General features: G+C 44.2%; 1 protein-coding gene and 1 non-coding gene across 2 annotated transcripts; one reads left to right on the forward strand and one right to left on the reverse strand.

The window, feature by feature from the left end:
- Nucleotides 1-17,849: 17,849 nt before the first annotated feature.
- Nucleotides 17,850-18,452, reverse strand: LOC111890450 (uncharacterized). Its single transcript, XM_023886568.2, has one exon. It carries the CDS (start codon nucleotides 18,450-18,452, stop codon nucleotides 17,850-17,852), a length of 603 nt encoding a protein of 200 aa, XP_023742336.1.
- Nucleotides 18,453-19,398: 946 nt separating this feature from the next.
- LOC111890484 (small nucleolar RNA R71) lies at nucleotides 19,399-19,505 on the forward strand. The gene has a single exon (XR_002849885.1). It is a non-coding gene; the product is annotated as a small nucleolar RNA R71 (small nucleolar RNA).
- Nucleotides 19,506-21,115: the final 1,610 nt, after the last annotated feature.

Genomic DNA, 21,115 nt, shown 5'->3' on the forward strand with positions numbered 1-21,115 from the left:
AACTTGGTTACCAAAATGAGCAGCAAAAGAGATGAATCTTCTGGATCCACAACCTTCCTCTTGAACCCTCAACCCCTTCTTCTCCTTCTAGGCTTCAAGAACACTCAAAATCCTTCAATATTGGCTCATACACTCAAAGCGAGCACTAGGGTTTCGTGGGATAACTTCTGGACAATGTGAAACGACCCAAAAATACGACCCAAAAATTTTGTTTTTAATATAATCAAAACTGCAATCAGAGTATCATATAATAAAAACCATACGTGATGTATTCCCAATCATAATAAAATACTGTGCGGAAAAACTATATCATACTACATCAGATCAAACATCTAAATCAATCCCAGGCTAAATCTGAGGCGGTGGTGTGTGCGATGCCGTCATCCAGAGCTCCTCCCTTTGCTTGCGGAACTACCTGAAACCAAAACTGAAACTGTAAGCACGAAGCTTAGTGAGCTCCCCCAAATTACCACATACCATACAATAACACATAAACACATATTGGGCCTTGCCCTCTGCATCGGGCCGAGGCCCGGAAACTGCATCGGACCAAAGTCTGGAACTGACTGGGACCTTGTCCCCTGCATCGGACCGAAGTCCGGAACTATCTGCATCGGACCAAAGTCCGGAACTGACTGGGACCTTGTCCCCTGCATCGGACCGAAGTCCGGAACTAACTGCATCGGACCAAAGTCCGGAACTGACTGGGACCTTGTCCCCTGCATCGGACCGAAGTCCGGAACTAACTGCATCAGACCAAAGTCCGGAACTGACTGCATATAGCATAGCATATCATAACCATTTATACTGCATACTGCATCGGGCCGTGGCCCGGAACATAAACACATACACATAGCACATAAAACATGTCTGAACCACGAAGGCATCAAACATACGAACTACTATATCGGACCAAGGTCCGGAAACTACTATTAACTGAACGGGCCGGCATTGTGGCCTTAGACCCGTCCCTACTGGGAGGAAACTCACCTCGTAAGCTAGCGGATGAGTGTGTGGCTCGGAAAGCTAACGGCTGCTGCTCCTGAATCTCCTTGGCTACAAATCCATAAACACACTCGATCAATCACTAACACTACACTCAGGGTAAAATGACTCTTTTACCCTTGGTCAAAGTCAACTTACTCAGGGCTGACTCGCCGAGTCGGGATACCCAACTCGCCGAGTCCTAGACTCTCCGCTCAACTCCTACACGCTGATACTCGTCGAGTGTGGCATCGACTCGACGAGTACCCTCTGGATCCAAGAACTCAGATGATCTTCATCCGACTCGCCGAGTCGGATGAACAGACTCGACGAGTTGTTCTTGATCCCCAAGAAGATTGCCTTGGACTCGCCGAGTCGTATGAACAACTCGCCGAGTCCCTCCATCACTGAGTCTACCCTCAACTCGCTGAGTCCACTCTCTAACTCACTGAATTCACTCGACACTGATCAAAATGAAGGACTCGGGAACTCGCGGCCCAACTCGCCGAGTCGTTGTTCCCGACTCGCCGAGTTGCCACCATGCAACTGATTTTTACTCGATTTTGTTTGAATCCAACACATGCAATTGATAGATCTGAGTCCAATAAGCTGATTTACCACGTAAAGTTTCCAACTTTACGTGCACAACCTCATGAATAAGGGAAATAAGGCTAAAAGATACATAAAATGGGTAGATCTATGATTTATATGCAAAGTAACTCCAAAAAGACAGTAGATCTGGGCTCTACAACTCCCCATCATTCAGATCTAAAGATATCACGACTTATTAAGGCATTCATGCAAACATAAGGCTTGGAACAAGCATCAACTAGCTCTTAGAAGAGCCCTAATGGAAGTTTAAGGCATATAACAAGAGGGGAACTCCGAAAATACCTCAAATAACTCGGATTTGCCCTTGGATCTTTGCACTACAACTCTTTTCCTTGCTTCTTTCTTCTTCTCCTTCTTCACACCTTCACAAAATGGCACCAAAACACTTATAAGCTCTCAAGGGAAGATTAGGGTTTTCTCACTGAGTTCTCAGGGTGAGGGAGGCGAGAATGGGGCTATAAGGTGGTTTAAATAGTGGGCAACCCGGGGATTTAGGGTTTCACCCAGACGGATGGACTCGCCGAGTCCAGGATATGGACTCGCCGAGTCCCCGGCTCACGCGTGCTCACAGGCACGACCCTACTCGGCGAGTCAGGCTATGAACTCGCCGAGTCCCCCTTGCAAAACTTACAACAATTACAAATAAATTAACATACCGGGAACGGGTCGTTACAATTCTCCCCCACTTGTCTTAGACTTCGTCCTCGAAGTCTGCTACGGCTGGGTCTGCAAATAACTCCGGGTAGTGCGCTCTCATTTCCTCCTCAGTCTCCCACGTCCATTCAGACCCCTTCCGGTGCTGCCACTGCACCTTCACTAGCTGAACTACCTTGTTCCTCAAGGTCTTGATCTTCCGATCCAGAATCGCGACCGGCATCTCGATATAATTTAGGCCACTATTGACCTGAATGTCCTCTAGGGGAACAACTGCTGATTCATCCACCAAACACTTCCTCAACTGAGACACATGGAAAGTGTTGTGGATCTGACTAAGCTCTTCAGGGAGATCTAATCGATAAGCAACCCGACCCACCCGGGCCAAAACCCTGAAAGGACCAATAAATCTGGGGCCCAATTTGCCCCTCTTCCGGAACCTGATGACACCTTTCCAAGGTGAGACTTTCAGAAGAACCATGTCTCCCACCTGGAACTCCAAGTCTGAACGCCTCCTGTCGGCGTAGCTCTTCTGCCGACTCTGCGCAGTCTGCAGTCTACTACGGACCTGCTGGATCAGTTCCGTCGTCTTGAGCACCACTTCGGTGCTCCCCATGACCCGCTGACCGACCTCGCCCCAACAAATCGGGGTCCTGCACTTCCTGCCATACAACATCTCAAAAGGAGGTCGATCAATGCTCGCATGATAGCTGTTGTTATACGAGAATTCCGCTAAGGGAAGATACGTATCCCAACAGCCCCCAAAATCCAGAACACATGCCCTAAGCATGTCCTCGAGAGTCTGGATCGTCCTCTCGCTCTGCCCGTCAGTCTGAGGATGAAAAGCGGTGCTGAAATGGAGACGAGTACCCATCTCGTCGTGGAACCGCTTCCAGAATCTGGACGTGAAGCGAACATCTCGGTCCGACACTACCGATACCGGCACTCCATGACGTGCCACAATCTCTCGCACATAGATATCGGCTAACCTTTCCGCCGATATACTCTCCTGGATCGGAATAAAATGGGCACTCTTCGTCAGCCGATCCACCACTACCCATATCGAATCTACTCCACGTGCGGTCCTGGGAAGCTTGGTGATGAAATCCATGGTGATGTCCTCCCATTTCCACACGGGAATATCCAACGGCTGCATCTTGCCGTGAGGTCTCTGGTGCTCCGCCTTGACCTTCCGGCAGGTCAAGCACCTCTCAACGTACCAAGCGACGTCCCGCTTCATGCAGGGCCACCAATAATCAGGTCGAAGATCTCGATACATCTTCGTTGCCCCTGGATGGATAGAAAATCGAGACTTATGAGCCTCGTCCATCAATACTTGCCGTACCCCACCCCAGTACGGTACCCACACCCTTCCATGAAGCGTCATCAAACCCCGACTGTCGTAGTCGAACGAAGCTACTCGACCCACTATCCTCTCGCACTTCTGCCTCTCCTCCTTGAGACCCTCCATCTGAGCCTCCTTGATCCGCTCCAACAAAGGAGTGATTACCGTCATCCTCATACACAAATCCCTGATAGGGGCCGCCGACACCTTGCGGCTCAGGGCATCGGCCACCACGTTGGCCTTCCCGGGATGATACAGGATCTCACAGTCATAGTCCTTCAGCACGTCCAACCATCTCCTCTGTCTCATATTCAAACTCGGCTGATCCATAAGGTATCGTAAACTCTTGTGGTCCGTGTAGATAGTACAGCGGACCCCATACAGGTAATGCCTCCAAATCTTGAGGGCAAATACAACTGCCCCCAGCTCCAAATCGTGGGTAGGATAATTAGCCTCGTGAGGCTTCAACTGTCTCGAAGCATAAGCCACCACATGGCCTCGCTGCATCAACACTGCTCCCATACCTGTGATCGAAGCATCACAATAGACCACGAAATCCTCAACGCCCTCTGGCAAGGTAAGGATCGGAGCCTCGCACAATCTCTGCCTGAGAGTCTCGAACGCCGCCTGCTGCTCAGGCCCCCAACGAAAAACTACCGACTTCTTGGTTAGTCGGGTGAGCGGCACTGCTATCTTGGAGAAATCCTGAATAAACCTCCGATAATACCCTGCCAATCCTAGGAAGCTCCGAATCTCAGATGGAGACCTCGGGACCTCCCACTGCATCACGGCCTCAATCTTGGCCGGGTCAACCAAAATACCCTTCTGGTTAACGAGATGCCCAAGAAACTGCACCTCGCGTAACCAGAACTCGCACTTGGAGAACTTAGCGAACAGTCTCTCCCTCCTCAAAGTCTCCAACACTTCCCGCAGATGCTCCTCGTGCTGACCCTGCGTCTTAGAATACACCAAGATGTCATCGATGAACACTATCACTGACCGATCCAGCATCGGTCTACACACGCGGTTCATGAGATCCATGAACGCGGCTGGGGCATTGGTGAGCCCAAATGGCATCACCACAAACTCATAATGACCATACCGGGTCCTGAAAGCAGTCTTCTGTACATCCTCATCCCTGACCCTCATCTGGTGGTAACCGGAGCGTAGGTCGATCTTGGAGAACCAAGACGCTCCCTGGAGCTGATCAAACAAGTCATCTATCCTCGGAAGTGGGTAACGGTTCTTCACCGTTACCTTGTTCAACTCCCGGTAATCAATACACATCCGATGCGACCCGTCTTTCTTCCTCACAAATAAGATCGGCGATCCCCAAGGCGAACTGCCCGGTCGAATGAAACCCTTGTCTAACAGCTCCTGAAGCTGTGTAGACAACTCCTGCATCTCAGGGGGAGCAAGTCGATATGGTGCTTTGGCTATCGGAGCCGCACCAGGAACCAGGTCGATCCTGAACTCAACCTGCCTCTCAGGAGGTATCCCCGGCAAATCCTCGGGAAACACATCCGGGTAATCTCGAACAATAGGAACATCATCGATTGTCGTCTTGCCCTTATCCCGGGCATCCAAGACGTAGGCTACGTAACCGGCGCAACCCTGCTGAACGTAGCGTCTCGCCCTAGCGGCAGAGCAGAAGGTCAATCCTCGCTGGGGCCTCTCGCCCTGAATCACTATCTCTCCCCCACTGGGAGTGCGAACCCTCACTAGCTGAAGTTCACAATCAATCACTGCTCCATTGGGGCTCAACCAATCCATGCCCATAATGACTTTATTCCCGCGCAGGGGAATCGGAACCAAATCCACTGGAAACTGCTCCTCAAATATCTGAAGGGAACATCCTCTGCATACTCTGTCGACCCTCACGGTCCTATCATCTGCTATCTCAACCACTAATGGACAATCCAGCTCCCCTGGAGCTATGCTAAATCTCTTGCTTAGCGCAAGCGATACAAATGATCGGGTGGCCCCCGAGTCAAACAATACCAAAGCAGGGATGCCGTTCACCGAGAACGACCCTAAATAAAACGTACCATCAAATAATACTCAATCGATATATTAATATTTAAAAGATGAAAGAAATACACATACCCGTCACCACATCAGGAGTCGCTCGCGCCTCCTCTGCCGTCATCTGAAATGCCCTGCTCTTCGCCACTGGCGCATCAGTTCGGCCCTGACGGCCATCCGTGATCCTCAAAGTGGCAGGGGCGGGTGCATGCACCTTCCCTGCTGCAGCTAAACTGGGACACTGGGACCTTTTGTGTCCCCTCTGATTGCACTGGAAGCAAATCAGATCCGATGCTGTAACCGTAGTGGCAGGGGCCGTACAATCCCTACTCATATGCCCGGTCCGACCGCACTTGTAGCAGCCGGAACTCCCTGCCTTGCACGCCCCCTCGTGCAACCTCCCACACTTGCCACACCGACCGTGGCTCTGCTGACCCCTGGACCTGTGATCTGAAACCTTGGGCTTTTTGCCCACACTGCCTGTACCCGGAGCCGCCTCCGGTTTCCTCTTCCTCTCCATCTCGAGATCAATTTCCCTCTCTCTGGCTCTAGCAATCATATCGTCCAGTGTTTTGCAACTGGACCGGCTCACGAACATACGAATGTCGCTCCGCAACATCTCGTGATAACGGGCCTTCTTCATCTCCTCATCTGCTGCATACTGTGGAACAAGAAGGGCCCGCTCCCTGAACTTGGCGGTGATCTCCGCCACTGTCTCGGTAGTCTGGGTAAGATCCTGGAACTCCCTGGCTAACTGTTGCACCTCAATGACCGGTGCGAACTCCGCTCTGAACCTGGTAGAAAAATCAGCCCAGGTCATGGCATCCAATGCCGCATCATCCCCGATGGTATGTCCTACCTCCTCCCACCAGTCACGTGCCCTGTCCTTCAGGAGGCAGGACGCCAATCTGACCTTGTCCCCCTCGGGACATCTGCTAGTGCGGAATGCGTTGGCCACATCCGCCAACCACCTGGTACTTGCTATGGGGTCCCGTGCCCCGTGGTAGTCAGGAGCCCCGCACGCCCTGAACTCCCTGAAAGTGAGTGTGCGCGACCCCATCACGGCCGCCATCTCAGTACGGAAAGTACTCAGTCTCTCATCCATCATCTCCAAAATGCCCTCCTTGATCGAACCGAAGATCACAGGAGTCTGCTCAAGTATGATGCGAGTAATCTCAGAGGAAAGGAACTCTCTGGTCTGCTCATCCATCTGTCCGACCTCCGGGTCGGATCCCGATCCTGATCCTCCTCCGGCATCTGAACTGCCGGCTGCTGGCCTCGGACGCAAAACTACCATTCTGACACATATCATAACAATATCAGAACATTGAAATATTTTCAAGGGGTCATAATACGACTACTAGCTTCCTGGTCTAATCTTGGCCTTCCTTGATTCAAGTACGGATCCTCTGTTTCCAGTAGTATGGGCCCCTACTACCTTCCACATCTATCCGTACTTTCCTCAAGAACTGCCTCGACTTCCCCAAGTCACTTCTACCGCTGCTATTTTCTGCTACTCTCACCCTAGGCTTGCCCTAGAGAAAACTCGAGCTCAATACGACTGGTCCTCAGCTGCTGTAGGCCTCCTTGCACTGCCAGTTGGCCATTACCTGAACACCATCACATGTGATGAGGGTCGGATAATCCTTCAAGTAAAAGATCCGTCCCTACAACGGTTGGACTCAAACAAGAGCTGCGCAGTAGGGCCAGTTCCAGCACTCTGGGATTATTCAAACCTGATTACATGTGGTGTGACGTGTCCACCTAATGGCTAACTCCCATTACTCGGAGTCCCACAAAGCACAAAGCAAGCAGCATTCGGATAAAGGAGACATACTCAGGCAAAACTATTCTCATAACGAGAAACTACACTAGCATACAATGCTAAGCTCGTGCTACCAGGCATAACCTAAACAGGCTATCCTACTGCTGTCTACTCAATACTAGCATGCAATTCTCATAAAACTGAACACATAAAGCAGGCACATAAGGCATTATCTTAGATCCTTAGTCCTATTCTAGCATGCTGTTCTACTGAACTGAAATTGAACAAATAACTTGTATGGGTAATTTGGGAGTACTTACTTGAGCTCGGTTGACCGCATGCACACACCTCTATCTTAAAACAATTCTTTTCCTTCTAAGTGTTTTCAAAATTCTTTTGTAAAAACATTTTATTAAAAAATCTTTTATTTCCCCTTAGTTTGAGTTCAGATACACCCGAGAGTGTATCCGAATCCCTCAAACCAGGGCTCTGATACCAACTTGAAACGACCCAAAAATACGACCCAAAAATTTTGTTTTTAATATAATCAAAACTGCAATCAGAGTATCATATAATAAAAACCATACGTGATGTATTCCCAATCATAATAAAATACTGTGCGGAAAAACTATATCATACTACATCAGATCAAACATCTAAATCAATCCCAGGCTAAATCTGAGGCGGTGGTGTGTGCGATGCCGTCATCCAGAGCTCCTCCCTTTGCTTGCGGAACTACCTGAAACCAAAACTGAAACTGTAAGCACGAAGCTTAGTGAGCTCCCCCAAATTACCACATACCATACAATAACACATAAACACATATTGGGCCTTGCCCTCTGCATCGGGCCGAGGCCCGGAAACTGCATCGGACCAAAGTCCGGAACTGACTGGGACCTTGTCCCCTGCATCGGACCGAAGTCCGGAACTATCTGCATCGGACCAAAGTCCGGAACTGACTGGGACCTTGTCCCCTGCATCGGACCGAAGTCCGGAACTAACTGCATCGGACCAAAGTCCGGAACTGACTGGGACCTTGTCCCCTGCATCGGACCGAAGTCCGGAACTAACTGCATCGGACCAAAGTCCGGAACTGACTGCATATAGCATAGCATATCATAACCATTTATACTGCATACTGCATCGGGCCGTGGCCCGGAACATAAACACATACACATAGCACATAAAACATGTCTGAACCACGAAGGCATCAAACATACGAACTACTATATCGGACCAAGGTCCGGAAACTACTATTAACTGAACGGGCCGGCATTGTGGCCTTAGACCCGTCCCTACTGGGAGGAAACTCACCTCGTAAGCTAGCGGATGAGTGTGTGGCTCGGAAAGCTAACGGCTGCTGCTCCTGAATCTCCTTGGCTACAAATCCATAAACACACTCGATCAATCACTAACACTACACTCAGGGTAAAATGACTCTTTTACCCTTGGTCAAAGTCAACTTACTCAGGGCTGACTCGCCGAGTCGGGATACCCAACTCGCCGAGTCCTAGACTCTCCGCTCAACTCCTACACGCTGATACTCGTCGAGTGTGGCATCGACTCGACGAGTACCCTCTGGATCCAAGAACTCAGATGATCTTCATCCGACTCGCCGAGTCGGATGAACAGACTCGACGAGTTGTTCTTGATCCCCAAGAAGATTGCCTTGGACTCGCCGAGTCGTATGAACAACTCGCCGAGTCCCTCCATCACTGAGTCTACCCTCAACTCGCTGAGTCCACTCTCTAACTCACTGAATTCACTCGACACTGATCAAAATGAAGGACTCGGGAACTCGCGGCCCAACTCGCCGAGTCGTTGTTCCCGACTCGCCGAGTTGCCACCATGCAACTGATTTTTACTCGATTTTGTTTGAATCCAACACATGCAATTGATAGATCTGAGTCCAATAAGCTGATTTACCACGTAAAGTTTCCAACTTTACGTGCACAACCTCATGAATAAGGGAAATAAGGCTAAAAGATACATAAAATGGGTAGATCTATGATTTATATGCAAAGTAACTCCAAAAAGACAGTAGATCTGGGCTCTACAACTCCCCATCATTCAGATCTAAAGATATCACGACTTATTAAGGCATTCATGCAAACATAAGGCTTGGAACAAGCATCAACTAGCTCTTAGAAGAGCCCTAATGGAAGTTTAAGGCATATAACAAGAGGGGAACTCCGAAAATACCTCAAATAACTCGGATTTGCCCTTGGATCTTTGCACTACAACTCTTTTCCTTGCTTCTTTCTTCTTCTCCTTCTTCACACCTTCACAAAATGGCACCAAAACACTTATAAGCTCTCAAGGGAAGATTAGGGTTTTCTCACTGAGTTCTCAGGGTGAGGGAGGCGAGAATGGGGCTATAAGGTGGTTTAAATAGTGGGCAACCCGGGGATTTAGGGTTTCACCCAGACGGATGGACTCGCCGAGTCCAGGATATGGACTCGCCGAGTCCCCGGCTCACGCGTGCTCACAGGCACGACCCTACTCGGCGAGTCAGGCTATGAACTCGCCGAGTCCCCCTTGCAAAACTTACAACAATTACAAATAAATTAACATACCGGGAACGGGTCGTTACACAATGGGGGCTACAAATGAGGCTGATAGAAGAGGAATCAGATGCTTAAATTGGGTACAAGTCCCGGAACTAGGTTTTTTCCAACCCAGACCATACTCGCATAGTCAGTCTCCCCGACTCGCCGAGTCGGTCACTTAAGCCGCGACACGGATCACGCTCTGACTCGTCGAGTTCCTCCTTGGACTCGACGAGTTAACCCCTTGACTTAGGGTATTCCTTCCTTTCTTGGTCTTTCTGATTATGGGCGTTACAATTCAAGTATTCAAATGTCAATCCTATATTTTTCTTTTGAAGAAATAACCTAATCCCAACTCACCTAATGTATTATTCGCAAACCCCATTTTTCACCAAATTTGTTTTAGTTCTAAAAGCGTCCAATCTATTTTTAATCTGAATTGGTATAAGGAAAAAAATCAAGAATTAAAGAGAAAAACATGGATCTAATTACTATAGAAAGCATATTTACTTTCCAATTTAAAAGTTTCTTTTAAAATCTATGAACTTATTTACCAACGTTGAAACCTGGCCATGTTCCACCCAATCAGGATACCAAGGTATGTAAAAGGAAATTTGTTGGGAGAGCACCTTATAGTTTTGCATATTACTTTGATTCCTTGAAATCCACCCCTACCCCCATACAAATTAGAATTGGTAATGTTCAACCTCTGACTAGAAACTAACTAGAAACAATTCAAAGAGGCCACATAACCCTAGTCAACTAGATTCCCTCCAAGAGGTCTGTCTCTAGTTCACCTAATATTGAACATATCCCTCCGCGAGGTATGTCACGGTCTTGACCACTTCCCTCCAACAGGTCTTTCATGGCCTTGCATCATTTTAGTTTAACTAGATTCCCCGTGAAAGGTCTATCTCTAGCTGTTATACACATATTACATAGTATATATAATACGTAAGTTCATGAGAATTCACTTGATTGGAAGAAAATAAGGTAATATAATCCACAACTCAAGCTAGAGGCATCAAGTCTTCCCCTAAAACTACGCGTTAATTAACCCGAATTCAATAATTAAGGCAAACACATAATTCACATTTCCTTAACAAGTCTTCGTCTAATAAAAGATAATGTAGGAGTAAATCTGTCTTTAGAACTTCCACATGGTACAGGTGGCACTGGAGTATATCTTCCGAACTTTGGTCCTCCAAACAATTGTGCCACTGAAGAAATCATTTATGAGACATACGGACATGACTCGAATCAAGCTAACTCATTTTGGGCATCCCTTGATAGTGATTTTGATGAAGTAATTAGATGTAATGATGATGCGTAATGCAAACCCTTATTGTTTGTGAAGGCGTTGCCATACTCATCAATGGACATGTTTCCCTTTTTCAATGTCAGAAACTGGTTCTCCAGCTCCATCATGTTTTGGGCTGAGCAGAACTTGCATTTAAAGTGTACCAAGAATTCTGCCCATGTCAGTTGTAGTGGCTCATTGGATTTTATGATCTTTCCCAAGGTGTTCCACCAACGAACTGCCCCAACCCTTAGCTGACGCACAACATAAGTGGTTTTTGTAGCATGCCCTTACAACCACATGTTATGAAAGCTCGCTCCATTTTAGAGATCCAGTCCATAACTCTGATTGAATCTTATTTCCTAGTAAAATTTGATGGTTTGCAAGTTGTGAAGTGCTTGTACGTGCATCCATTTCTTTCAATCCCTTTGTCTTGCAAATTTCTTTTAACCACTGGCGGTTAATCTTGGTGAACGGTTCTACAATAGTTTCCTTCTTCTGGATAACCCTCATTTAGTTCAGGCTATAAAATGGGTACAACATGTATATCGCTATTCAGCAACATTTGCCTCATATCCTCCCTTTATTCGGCCATTATAGCGTGAATCATTTCTTCGACTACTGCTATTGATGTGTGCAAACTCACTTTGTTTTACACCTACTTTTAATTATAAAATAAACACACAAAGGCAGTGGACCTATCAATTGTGGTATAGTTAAACAAGTAGGGTATCGAACACAGGGAACGGTAAATTAAAACTAAAAACTAATTTTATCTAAATTAATTAATAAGTAGGAGGTTTTCTCTAGTTTTACAAGACTAGAAACTTACTAACTATTACTTAATCTAAAAACTAGAAAACAAAGAATTGACTAGATTCAATAATGGGAAGGAACTTCTGTTGAGTTCAATTCAATTGATCCTATGGTTGATTTCAAGGTAGTGGTGCAATGGATTAATTCTTTTGTTGGTTACCGATTCAAGTGACTAGATTCGCGTTCACAACACTAATCCTTAGCAAATAAACTAACTTAAACAATGGCCAGTTGTCTAATTTAATTGAATTCACTAGATTAATTATTCAGGTTAATTTAGACTTGCAATAGTTAACTAATTTGGTCCTTTAATTAACTTCTTGTTGATGGTCATCACACAAGCTTGTACATGAATTTACTCAATTTTTCTTATTAATTCTAGTTTCATGTTCATTAATCCTAGACATATGACAAAGTGGTCACATAGCATATGAGGTTGATAATTAAAAGATGTTCATGCTATTTAATTACCTTCCTATTAACAGAAAATTAATTATCATCCACACACAAGGTTCTTTAGCAAGCTAAAGTAACAAAAATCACCAATTTAGAATTAATCCTACCAATAATCAAACCATATTATCAATTTTGTATCCCCAAACAGAAGTCTAAAAGTTTTAGCTCATGATTGAAGTAAATAACAGCAAACAAACAGATTCTAATTGTTTAACCATAATGACAAAACAAAAGATTAAGTAGAATGATGAAATTTGCCTCAATTCTTCCTTCGGAATTGGATTCTAGCTTGTATCTTCGTCCTCTAGGATTTTTTCTGACTTCTTAATTGCAGCTAACCTCTCCAGAATCGTTCCAGAATTCCCCCCCCCCCATCGTTCTGAGGAGTTGTCTTTATATATGCGAATCGACTCGTCGAGTCAGGTGCCGACTCGTCGAGTCCATCTTTCAATCCCTGTATTGTGATAAGTCTCTGGGTTTCCGAGTCTTTATCTTCTCGAATATTCGTGTGGACTCGCCGAGTAGTCGACCTTACTCGCCGAGTAGGTGTTATTTTTAGTGTTTTTCTTCTTTGTTCCATTCTCGAACTCTCAACCGCTTCTCCTGCTTCCTTTTGCTTCCGAGCTTCACTTTTGGACTGAAAATATAATTCAAACACTTTTAAGTACCTTTTGTCCATGAAATGCAATAATTTAGCTAATAAATGAATAAAAATCTACACTTAATATGAACTAAATATGCACATAAAAAATACCCCACACTTGATTTTTGCTTGCCCCCAAGCAAAACTAAATTTTAAGACATATTAGAACCATATATGACAACTCCAATCTAACCCAGCCATTATGCCAAGACCGCAACGCATACATTTGTTTCTAAAATTGTCCTAAGTACCCCCCATACTCAAAATACTCACAATCCTCATAAACATTCGCCCACTCACCCCGAACTATGCTCATTTTATGCATCCCTCCGAATCCATCCTCAGAAAACCTCTTACCCTCAAGGTATTTTTAGTTGAGCAACCCAAGCATACATAATCTAGAATTACAATTTATGATACCACTATTGAGCTCTTTCGAATTCTTCACTTCCTTGATAATTTGATCTTTGATTTCTTTGAATTCACCACTTTGTTGTTTGCTTTTTGGTATCTTCAACTTTTTGAATTTCTTGGAATTTTGATCTTTTGATCTTCACTTTATTTGCCCCAAAATTCTTCAAAATTTTCTTGCAATTCTCTCTCTCTCTCTCTCTCTCTTTCTTTCTTTTTTTTTTTAAAACATGTACCTCTCTTTTGACACTAAAAAACCTACATGCTTAAGTAGGGGCGCTCAACCTCAACCTTTATTGGCTAACGATAATAATTTTCCTGGATACATTTCAGGTTTAGGCTGCTAAACATATTGCATCCCTCAGGCTGAGCGGGGTCGTGTTTTTGTCCCATGATTTCACTAGAATAAGGAAGCCACAAATGCACTAGAACGTGTATAGGCTCAACTAAACATTTGGGTTTTCATGCAATTATCAACACAATTCTAACATGGAATCCTAATTTGCTTTTACCAAAGTTTTCTAAATTAAGTCCTAAGTAATATTTATTTTTGGTATGCAACAAATTTTTTTTTTAAATTAGCCTAAATTAAGATTCTAAATTTTCTAATATGTGACCAACCCCCTACCCCACACTTATTTTATGCAATGCCCTCATTGCATATTATGCAAAAAAATAAAAAATGCAAACATAGAGAGAATTGGAACAAACTCCCCTGGGGTAGCAGTCGATAGGTTGATAACTCTCCTTTCAGCTTCATCTTCACTTGACCTTAGACATGGGAACATCTCATCCATGTCTTGGGCACCAAAATCTCGTGTGGCAGCTCCAAATAGGCAGGGAAAACAGTGTAAGATCTTCAAGAATCGATATGGAGGAATAAGTGGTCAAGTAGCACACTCGGCAGCATCAAATCAGCAATCCTCTTGGTATATAAATGAATGACTCGTCAAGTCATATATGCGACTCGGCGAGTAAAAGCGCGGACAGTTTCGAATATGCGAGAATACAAGGTGACTCATCGAGTCAGTTTAGTGCACTCGACGAGTAGACCGCTGGGTGAAAAAAAATCGCATTCTGTATTAGTTCTAGCTTCTGATAAATCTTCAAAACCTCTCACAAATTCTAGACTCATTCGCTCATGTCCCTTAGGACCGGACTTGACACTTTGACTCTAACGCCGCCCTTTCTTGACTCTTTCTTTCACTCTTTATAACTCTCTTGACTCTACAACTCTAAACCCTTCTATGCAAGCACTCCTAATCCATTTCTAAAAATCATCAAGGCAATCAAACATCAAGCATAAAAGTAAAAGTTTTAACAAATCCAAAAACACACCAAATAAGAAAAAAAACAAAAATAAAATTTGTTTAATAAAAACATAAAGAACTAATCCTCCTCCTCATCGTCATGATCCTGTGCAGCTCCACTTCCACTAGCGCCACTCCTTCTTGCATTGATCACCTCATCCCACAACGGAATATATGGGAAGTTACCACCATCGATATGCGGAATATTGAAGTGGTCAAAAAGTTGAATGTGGGATTGATTGCTAAAGTTTATACCCCGTGCCATTTGATCTTGTAACCGCCTCATCTCAACATTTTACCAATCCATTGGTACTTCATCATTGTCTACCGGAATCACCGGCGGTTCCTCCTCTACATCTCGCTCTCGGCTCGATCGGACCCTCCTTCCCGGCGCCTCGGGACCAACAACAGGATCATCATGCGGAATAGCATAATGACCTCCACCATAGTCTTCAATAATCCTAGCCCTCCTAAAAAGAATAGGATTGAATGGAGGGGTAGGAATCATTGTCATCAAATTCCACATGTCGCGGGTCATCAACCCAAACGAGTTGGCAAGCCGGGTGACAAACATACCACCATTAATCTTCGATGTCATGCGATCCTTGACCGCACCCTCCGCCGAATATGAAGCCAAACACCATGGAATGTTGCAAAAAAGTGTCTGGTGTGATAATGCTCCATAAGTAAAAGACATCAAGGTTAGAAACCTTGTCATCATCCTTTCGTTGGTTGATGGTGGTGGAGATAAGGCGATGAATGAGATGGTGTGTAGGCGACCGAATACTTCCCTCCTGGGCTGACTTCGGAATGTACACTTTGTTGGTGACTGTGTTCCACTAACGCGTGCTCGTCACACCATCAGGAAACACCTTGTCAGAGCGTTCCATAAAGGCGCGGAAAATAGCGGTCGAGACCAATGACCAGTCATAAATACCCATCCGACAAGCAAGATCAACAACGGAACACTGATGAAACTCGCCCCCAAGGCAGAAATTGACACTCGTCGAGTGATAGCAGTCATCCCCTCCACGAAAAGATACCGTGGAGAAAAATTCCACGCAAAGCTCCCGGTACACCGGATCTTGAATACGAAAGACCCGGCTCCACCCATCGCAAACCATCGTCTCCCCCTCGTAAGTAAACTCCTTTAAAAGATGAGGAACCAACTCCTCTTCATACCGCACACTTCGCAACCAATCCCAATCAATTCTGTAGGGCACGTATATCTCTTTATTTCTGACTTCAGCTAATTTCTTCTTCCATCTTGTCATGGTTGAAACTGATTTGATTCGAGGAAAATTTAACCAAGGAAAATCTCCTTGGTGTCCACTAGAACTTTATCCCCTGTGAAACATTGTCCCTGAAAAACAAAGAACATAAAACCCAGAAAACATAGAAAATCATCAAAACAGATCACGCATGGGTCCCCGATTCGACTCGTCGAGTCCATGAACGACTCGGCGAGTCACAACAACTGTGCGAGTCAGTCGGCAAGTCGGTCAAAATTCAACCATGAAATCCCAAAATTAACTCAAGGGTTTTGTCCAGGGATGTTCCTAAGATGTATTAAAGGAGAAATAACTATCCAAAACAACATAATTGATGTAAAATCAAAACCCTAGAAATTCACTATACTAAAAAATCGGGTATTATATGAAATTACTACCATAGATCATCTAAAAATCATTGCTTTAACAGAATAAAGGAGGAAACTAGTTACCTTTCGTGATAGAAATTGATAATCTTGAAGAAAAATTGAAGAAGATGATGAATGCTTGAGAGAGAGCAAAAGTAGAGGCGCACGGCGAGTGAAGTGGGAAACAACTGATTTCATTAGGGTTAAAACCCTAGTTACCGGTTGTAAAAACTAATTTTATTATTATTTTTTTCTGTAAATAAAACAAACTCGTCGAGTTAGGGTCAGACTCGGTGAGTCTGGTCGCGACTTTTATTCTTTTCTGAAATCAAAATGGACTCGTCGAGTCATGGTCAGACTCGGCGAGTCTCTTGCCAACAATTCAAAAAAATTATAAAATTTTGCCATTTATTTAGAAAAGAAAATTTATTCCACCCCACACTTAGTCCATACGCACTCTCAAGCAGACATGTCCGATGATTTGGAAAATAAAAAAGACGAAAACAAAACTTAAAAAGATTAAAGAAAACAAACTCTAAATAACGGGTTGCCTCCCGCCAAGCGCTTCTTTTTAAGGAGTCGTTAGCTGGACTCCTTCCCATCTATGTCTCGTCATCCTCCAGCATCGGGAATGCACGCCTAATTTTTTGTGGTTTGTACTTTGTCTTGTAAGCTTGAATCTTCTTTTTGTAAGCCCGTTTTAATTCCTCTCTCTTCTTTTTTACAGCATCATCCTCAGCTGCTTGGGATTCCATTCTCCTCTTTTTCTTCTTCACCCCATTCTTTTTCACCTTCTCTTGCACCTCCTTTTCCTCAAACTTAATTACTTCATATTTTGTGAAAGTTCGTGCTCTAGGTTTGGTAATGAAAGGTTCATCAGCATTAACTCTCCTATCCATCGCCTTTTCCTCTTTTTCTGTGCTTACCCCATCTTCAAGCGGAATTGCATCAAGACATGCTATATGGGCGTGTTGAACTTCCATGTCCATTTCTCCTTCTGCTGTTTGTTCTTCTAAAGAATGATGAAAAATATCCAAGTCCAGCATATGCAGAGAACTAGCAACAAGCAGATCTAACTCGTCCAAGTTGTTGGCAGTTTCGACTGGACTCGTCGAGTCCAGGAAAGTGACTCGGCGAGTCGGATCGTATTTCATCGTTTCCACTGTGTTTTCCGATTCGGCTCCTTCCAGTAGCTTTTCTATCTCCTCCAAGTCCTTGTTAACATCTCCATCTTCTCCAGAAGGTAGCAAAAACTTGCTTGGATCTTCTTCCTGCAAAAGTGCAAGTTCTTTTTGTAGTATCTCATCATCCAAATAGATAAATGAGATCTCTTCTTTTCCTTATTCTTCTTGCTTGACTTCTGGTACAACTCTAAATATTGCTGACTCGTCTCCTACTCTTAACGTTAGTGTAGACTCACATACATCAATTAAAGCACATGCGGTGTTTAAAAATGACCTCCCCAAAATAATCGGAATTTCGGGGTCTTCTTCCATATCAACCACCACAAAGTATACTGGAAAAATGAACTTGTCAACTTTAATGAGAAGATCCTCACAAACGCCTCTTGGATGAATTGTTGTCCTGTCTGCCAAATGGATCTTCATGTTTATCAGCCTTGGCTCCGGTAAATTCAGTTTCTTGAAGAAAGAGAAAGGCATCAGATTGATGCTTGCACCCGAATCGGTCAACGCTTGAGTGACAAATGCATTTCCAAATTGGCACGGAATTATGATACTCCCCGGATCGCCCTTCTTTTCGGGTAACTCACTCAATATTATTTCCGCGACTTCAGCCAAATCTTTCCTAGTAGCAAAGAGACCCTTTAGTAAGTTGAAGTACTTGGGTGTTTTAAGCATTGTTTCTACAAATGGCACATTGACTTGTAGGGCTTTAACATGCTCCATAAAAGCTCTATAAGCTTCAACTTTTTCAACAGGCATGGCTTTGATTGGGAATGGCAAAGGGGGATTATATGGCTTTAAGGGAATGACAGTTTTGTCATTTACGCATGGACTCGTCGAGTCCATTAGAGGGACTCGGCGAGTCTGGTCGGGCTTAGCTGGAGCCAATTCTTCTACCTTTTTTGTGTTCCTATTGGAGATCCTCTGTGCATGTGTGAAACTTTCTTCATTGCTGGAAGTCACTGCACTCACATTCTCCATTCTTGGATTGTTTTCGATGTTACTTGGAAGTTGACCCAGTCTTCTTTCGTTCACTTGATGTGCAAGTTGTCCCAGCTGTTTCTCAATGTTGAGAATGGATGCCTGCTGATTCCTTAGCATATTTTTGGTTTCGTGTATTGCAGCATCATGATCATTGTATCTCTTTTCGGACGCGGCTATGAATCTAGTGAACAATTCTTCTAAATCGGCCTTCTTTTCCATTAACGGTTCTTCCTTTTGATAAAATCCCCTCTCCTTCTGCTTGTATTTCTCCTCCTTAGCCTTCTTGTATTCTTCGTATGGGAGCCATTCCTTCTTCGGTTTCCGCCAATTCTCGTCGTATCTATCGCCACTTGAGTAGAACACTTGAGCCTTCTTGTTTCCATTTTCATCCAAATCACAATCCTTTGTGATATGGGGCCCTCTACAATTTTCACATCCAACCCGAATAGCATGGATTGTTTGATCCATTTTTGTCATCCTTCTATCTAGACTATCGAGCTTAGCTATCACCGCCGCCATGCTATCATTTGCCGAGTTCACTACCCCTCGACTTACTTCATTTCTTGGATTTTGGTATTCTCTATAGTGCTTAGAGAATTCTTCAATTAACTCCTTGATTACCGGGGGCGCCTTCTTCGTGAGCGGGCCTTGTGAATCTACCAATTGCCTTGTGGTGACATTGACTCCATCATAGAAAATGGAGACCTCTTGTTGGCTATTGAGGTCATGGTGTGGGCAATTTCTAAGCAAGCTCTTGTACCTTTCCCAAGCTTCATAAAGAGATTCTCCGGGTTGTTGCTCGAAGTTGGCAATGGCTTTCTTTAGCTTAGCTATTTTGGAGGGCGGGCAAAAGTGGTCTATGAACTCTTCTTTCATCTTGGCCCATGTGGTGACCGATCTGGGAGGAAGTGACTTTAGCCAATCCTTTGCAACACCTTTGAATGTGACTGGAAGCATGCGAAGAAGTTGGGCCTCGCGTGGAACATTCGGTATATTGAAGTAGTCAGCCACATCATTCACTTTGTCCAAGTGCTTGTAGGCGTCTTCATGATCCTTCCCATAAAAAGGAATCTCCTTGAGTTGAGAGAGAATATGGCCTTTTAGCTCGAAAGTAGCGGTTGCGGGAATTGTGGGCTGCACAAGTCCCGGGCCGGTGTCATCGCACATTCTCTTCTTCCATTCCCCCATGAGGACTTCATCGATATTAACCATGGTGATAGCTAAACCGTCTTCAAACTCGGATTTGTGCTCGTATGTGGGTTCTTCTTCTTCCTCGGTCTCGTACTCGGTGTCTTCTTGAATTGGGTCTCCGATTGTCAAAGAGGCACTGGATGCTCCTGATTTGCTGCTCTTCTTCTTGCTGAAAACGGACTTTAGGTTTTTGAGTGGTGAGTTCTTTGAAGAAGCGGATTCTCCAATGGTTTTGCCTTTGCTCCTCCTTAGTGCGGATTCCGGGTCTTCAAGAGGAGGGACCAGAGGTGTATCAGATCCTCGGGTCATGAAACAATTGTAAACAAAACAAAAAACGCATCAAAAGAACAAAAATAAAATAAAAAATTAAAACTGTAACAACGATGTACTCGCCGAGTCGGCACGAGTGCACTCGGCGAGTTCAAGGCAAAAACAGAAAAAAAATTTCTAGTGACTTCAAAAACGGATTTTTATTAAAACTTACACTACTTACTGAATTACCTTTTTAATTAACTTTGTGTAAGATAAATCCCACACAAAGGATCGATTAAATTAGAATTTAACGTTAATTTTAGAACCGTTCCCCGACAACGGCGCCAAAAACTTGATGTGTGCAAACTCACTTAGTTTTAAACCTACTTTTAATTATAAAATAAACACACAAAGGCAGTGGACCTATCAATTGTGGTATAGTTAAACAAGTAGGGTATCGAACACAGGGAACGGTAAATTAAAACTAAAAACTAATTTTATCTAAATTAATTAATAAGTATGATGTTTTCTTTAGTTTTACAAGACTAGAAACTTACTAACTATTACTTAATCTAAAAACTAGAAAACAAAGAATTGACTAGATTCAATAATGGGAAGGAACTTCTGTTTAGTTCAACTCAATTGATCATATGGTTGATTTCAAGGTAGTGGTGCAATGGATTAATTTTTTTGTTGGTTACCGATTCAAGTGACTAGATTCGTGTTCACTACACTAATCCTTAGCAAATAAACTAACTTAAACAGTGGCCAGTTGTCTAATTTAATTGAATTCACTAGATTAATTATTCGGGTTAATTTAGACTTGCAATAGTTAACTAATTTGGTCCTTTAATTAACTTCTTGTTGATGGTCATCACACAAGCCTGTACATGAATTTACTCAATTTTTCTTATTAATTCTAGTTTCATGTTCATTAATCCTAGACATATGACAAAGTGGTCACATAGCATATGAGGTTGATAATTAAAAAATGT

Source organism: Lactuca sativa, chromosome 5 (genome assembly GCF_002870075.4).
Source record: "Lactuca sativa cultivar Salinas chromosome 5, Lsat_Salinas_v11, whole genome shotgun sequence".
In the NCBI taxonomy this organism is placed as follows: Eukaryota; Viridiplantae; Streptophyta; class Magnoliopsida; order Asterales; family Asteraceae; genus Lactuca; species Lactuca sativa.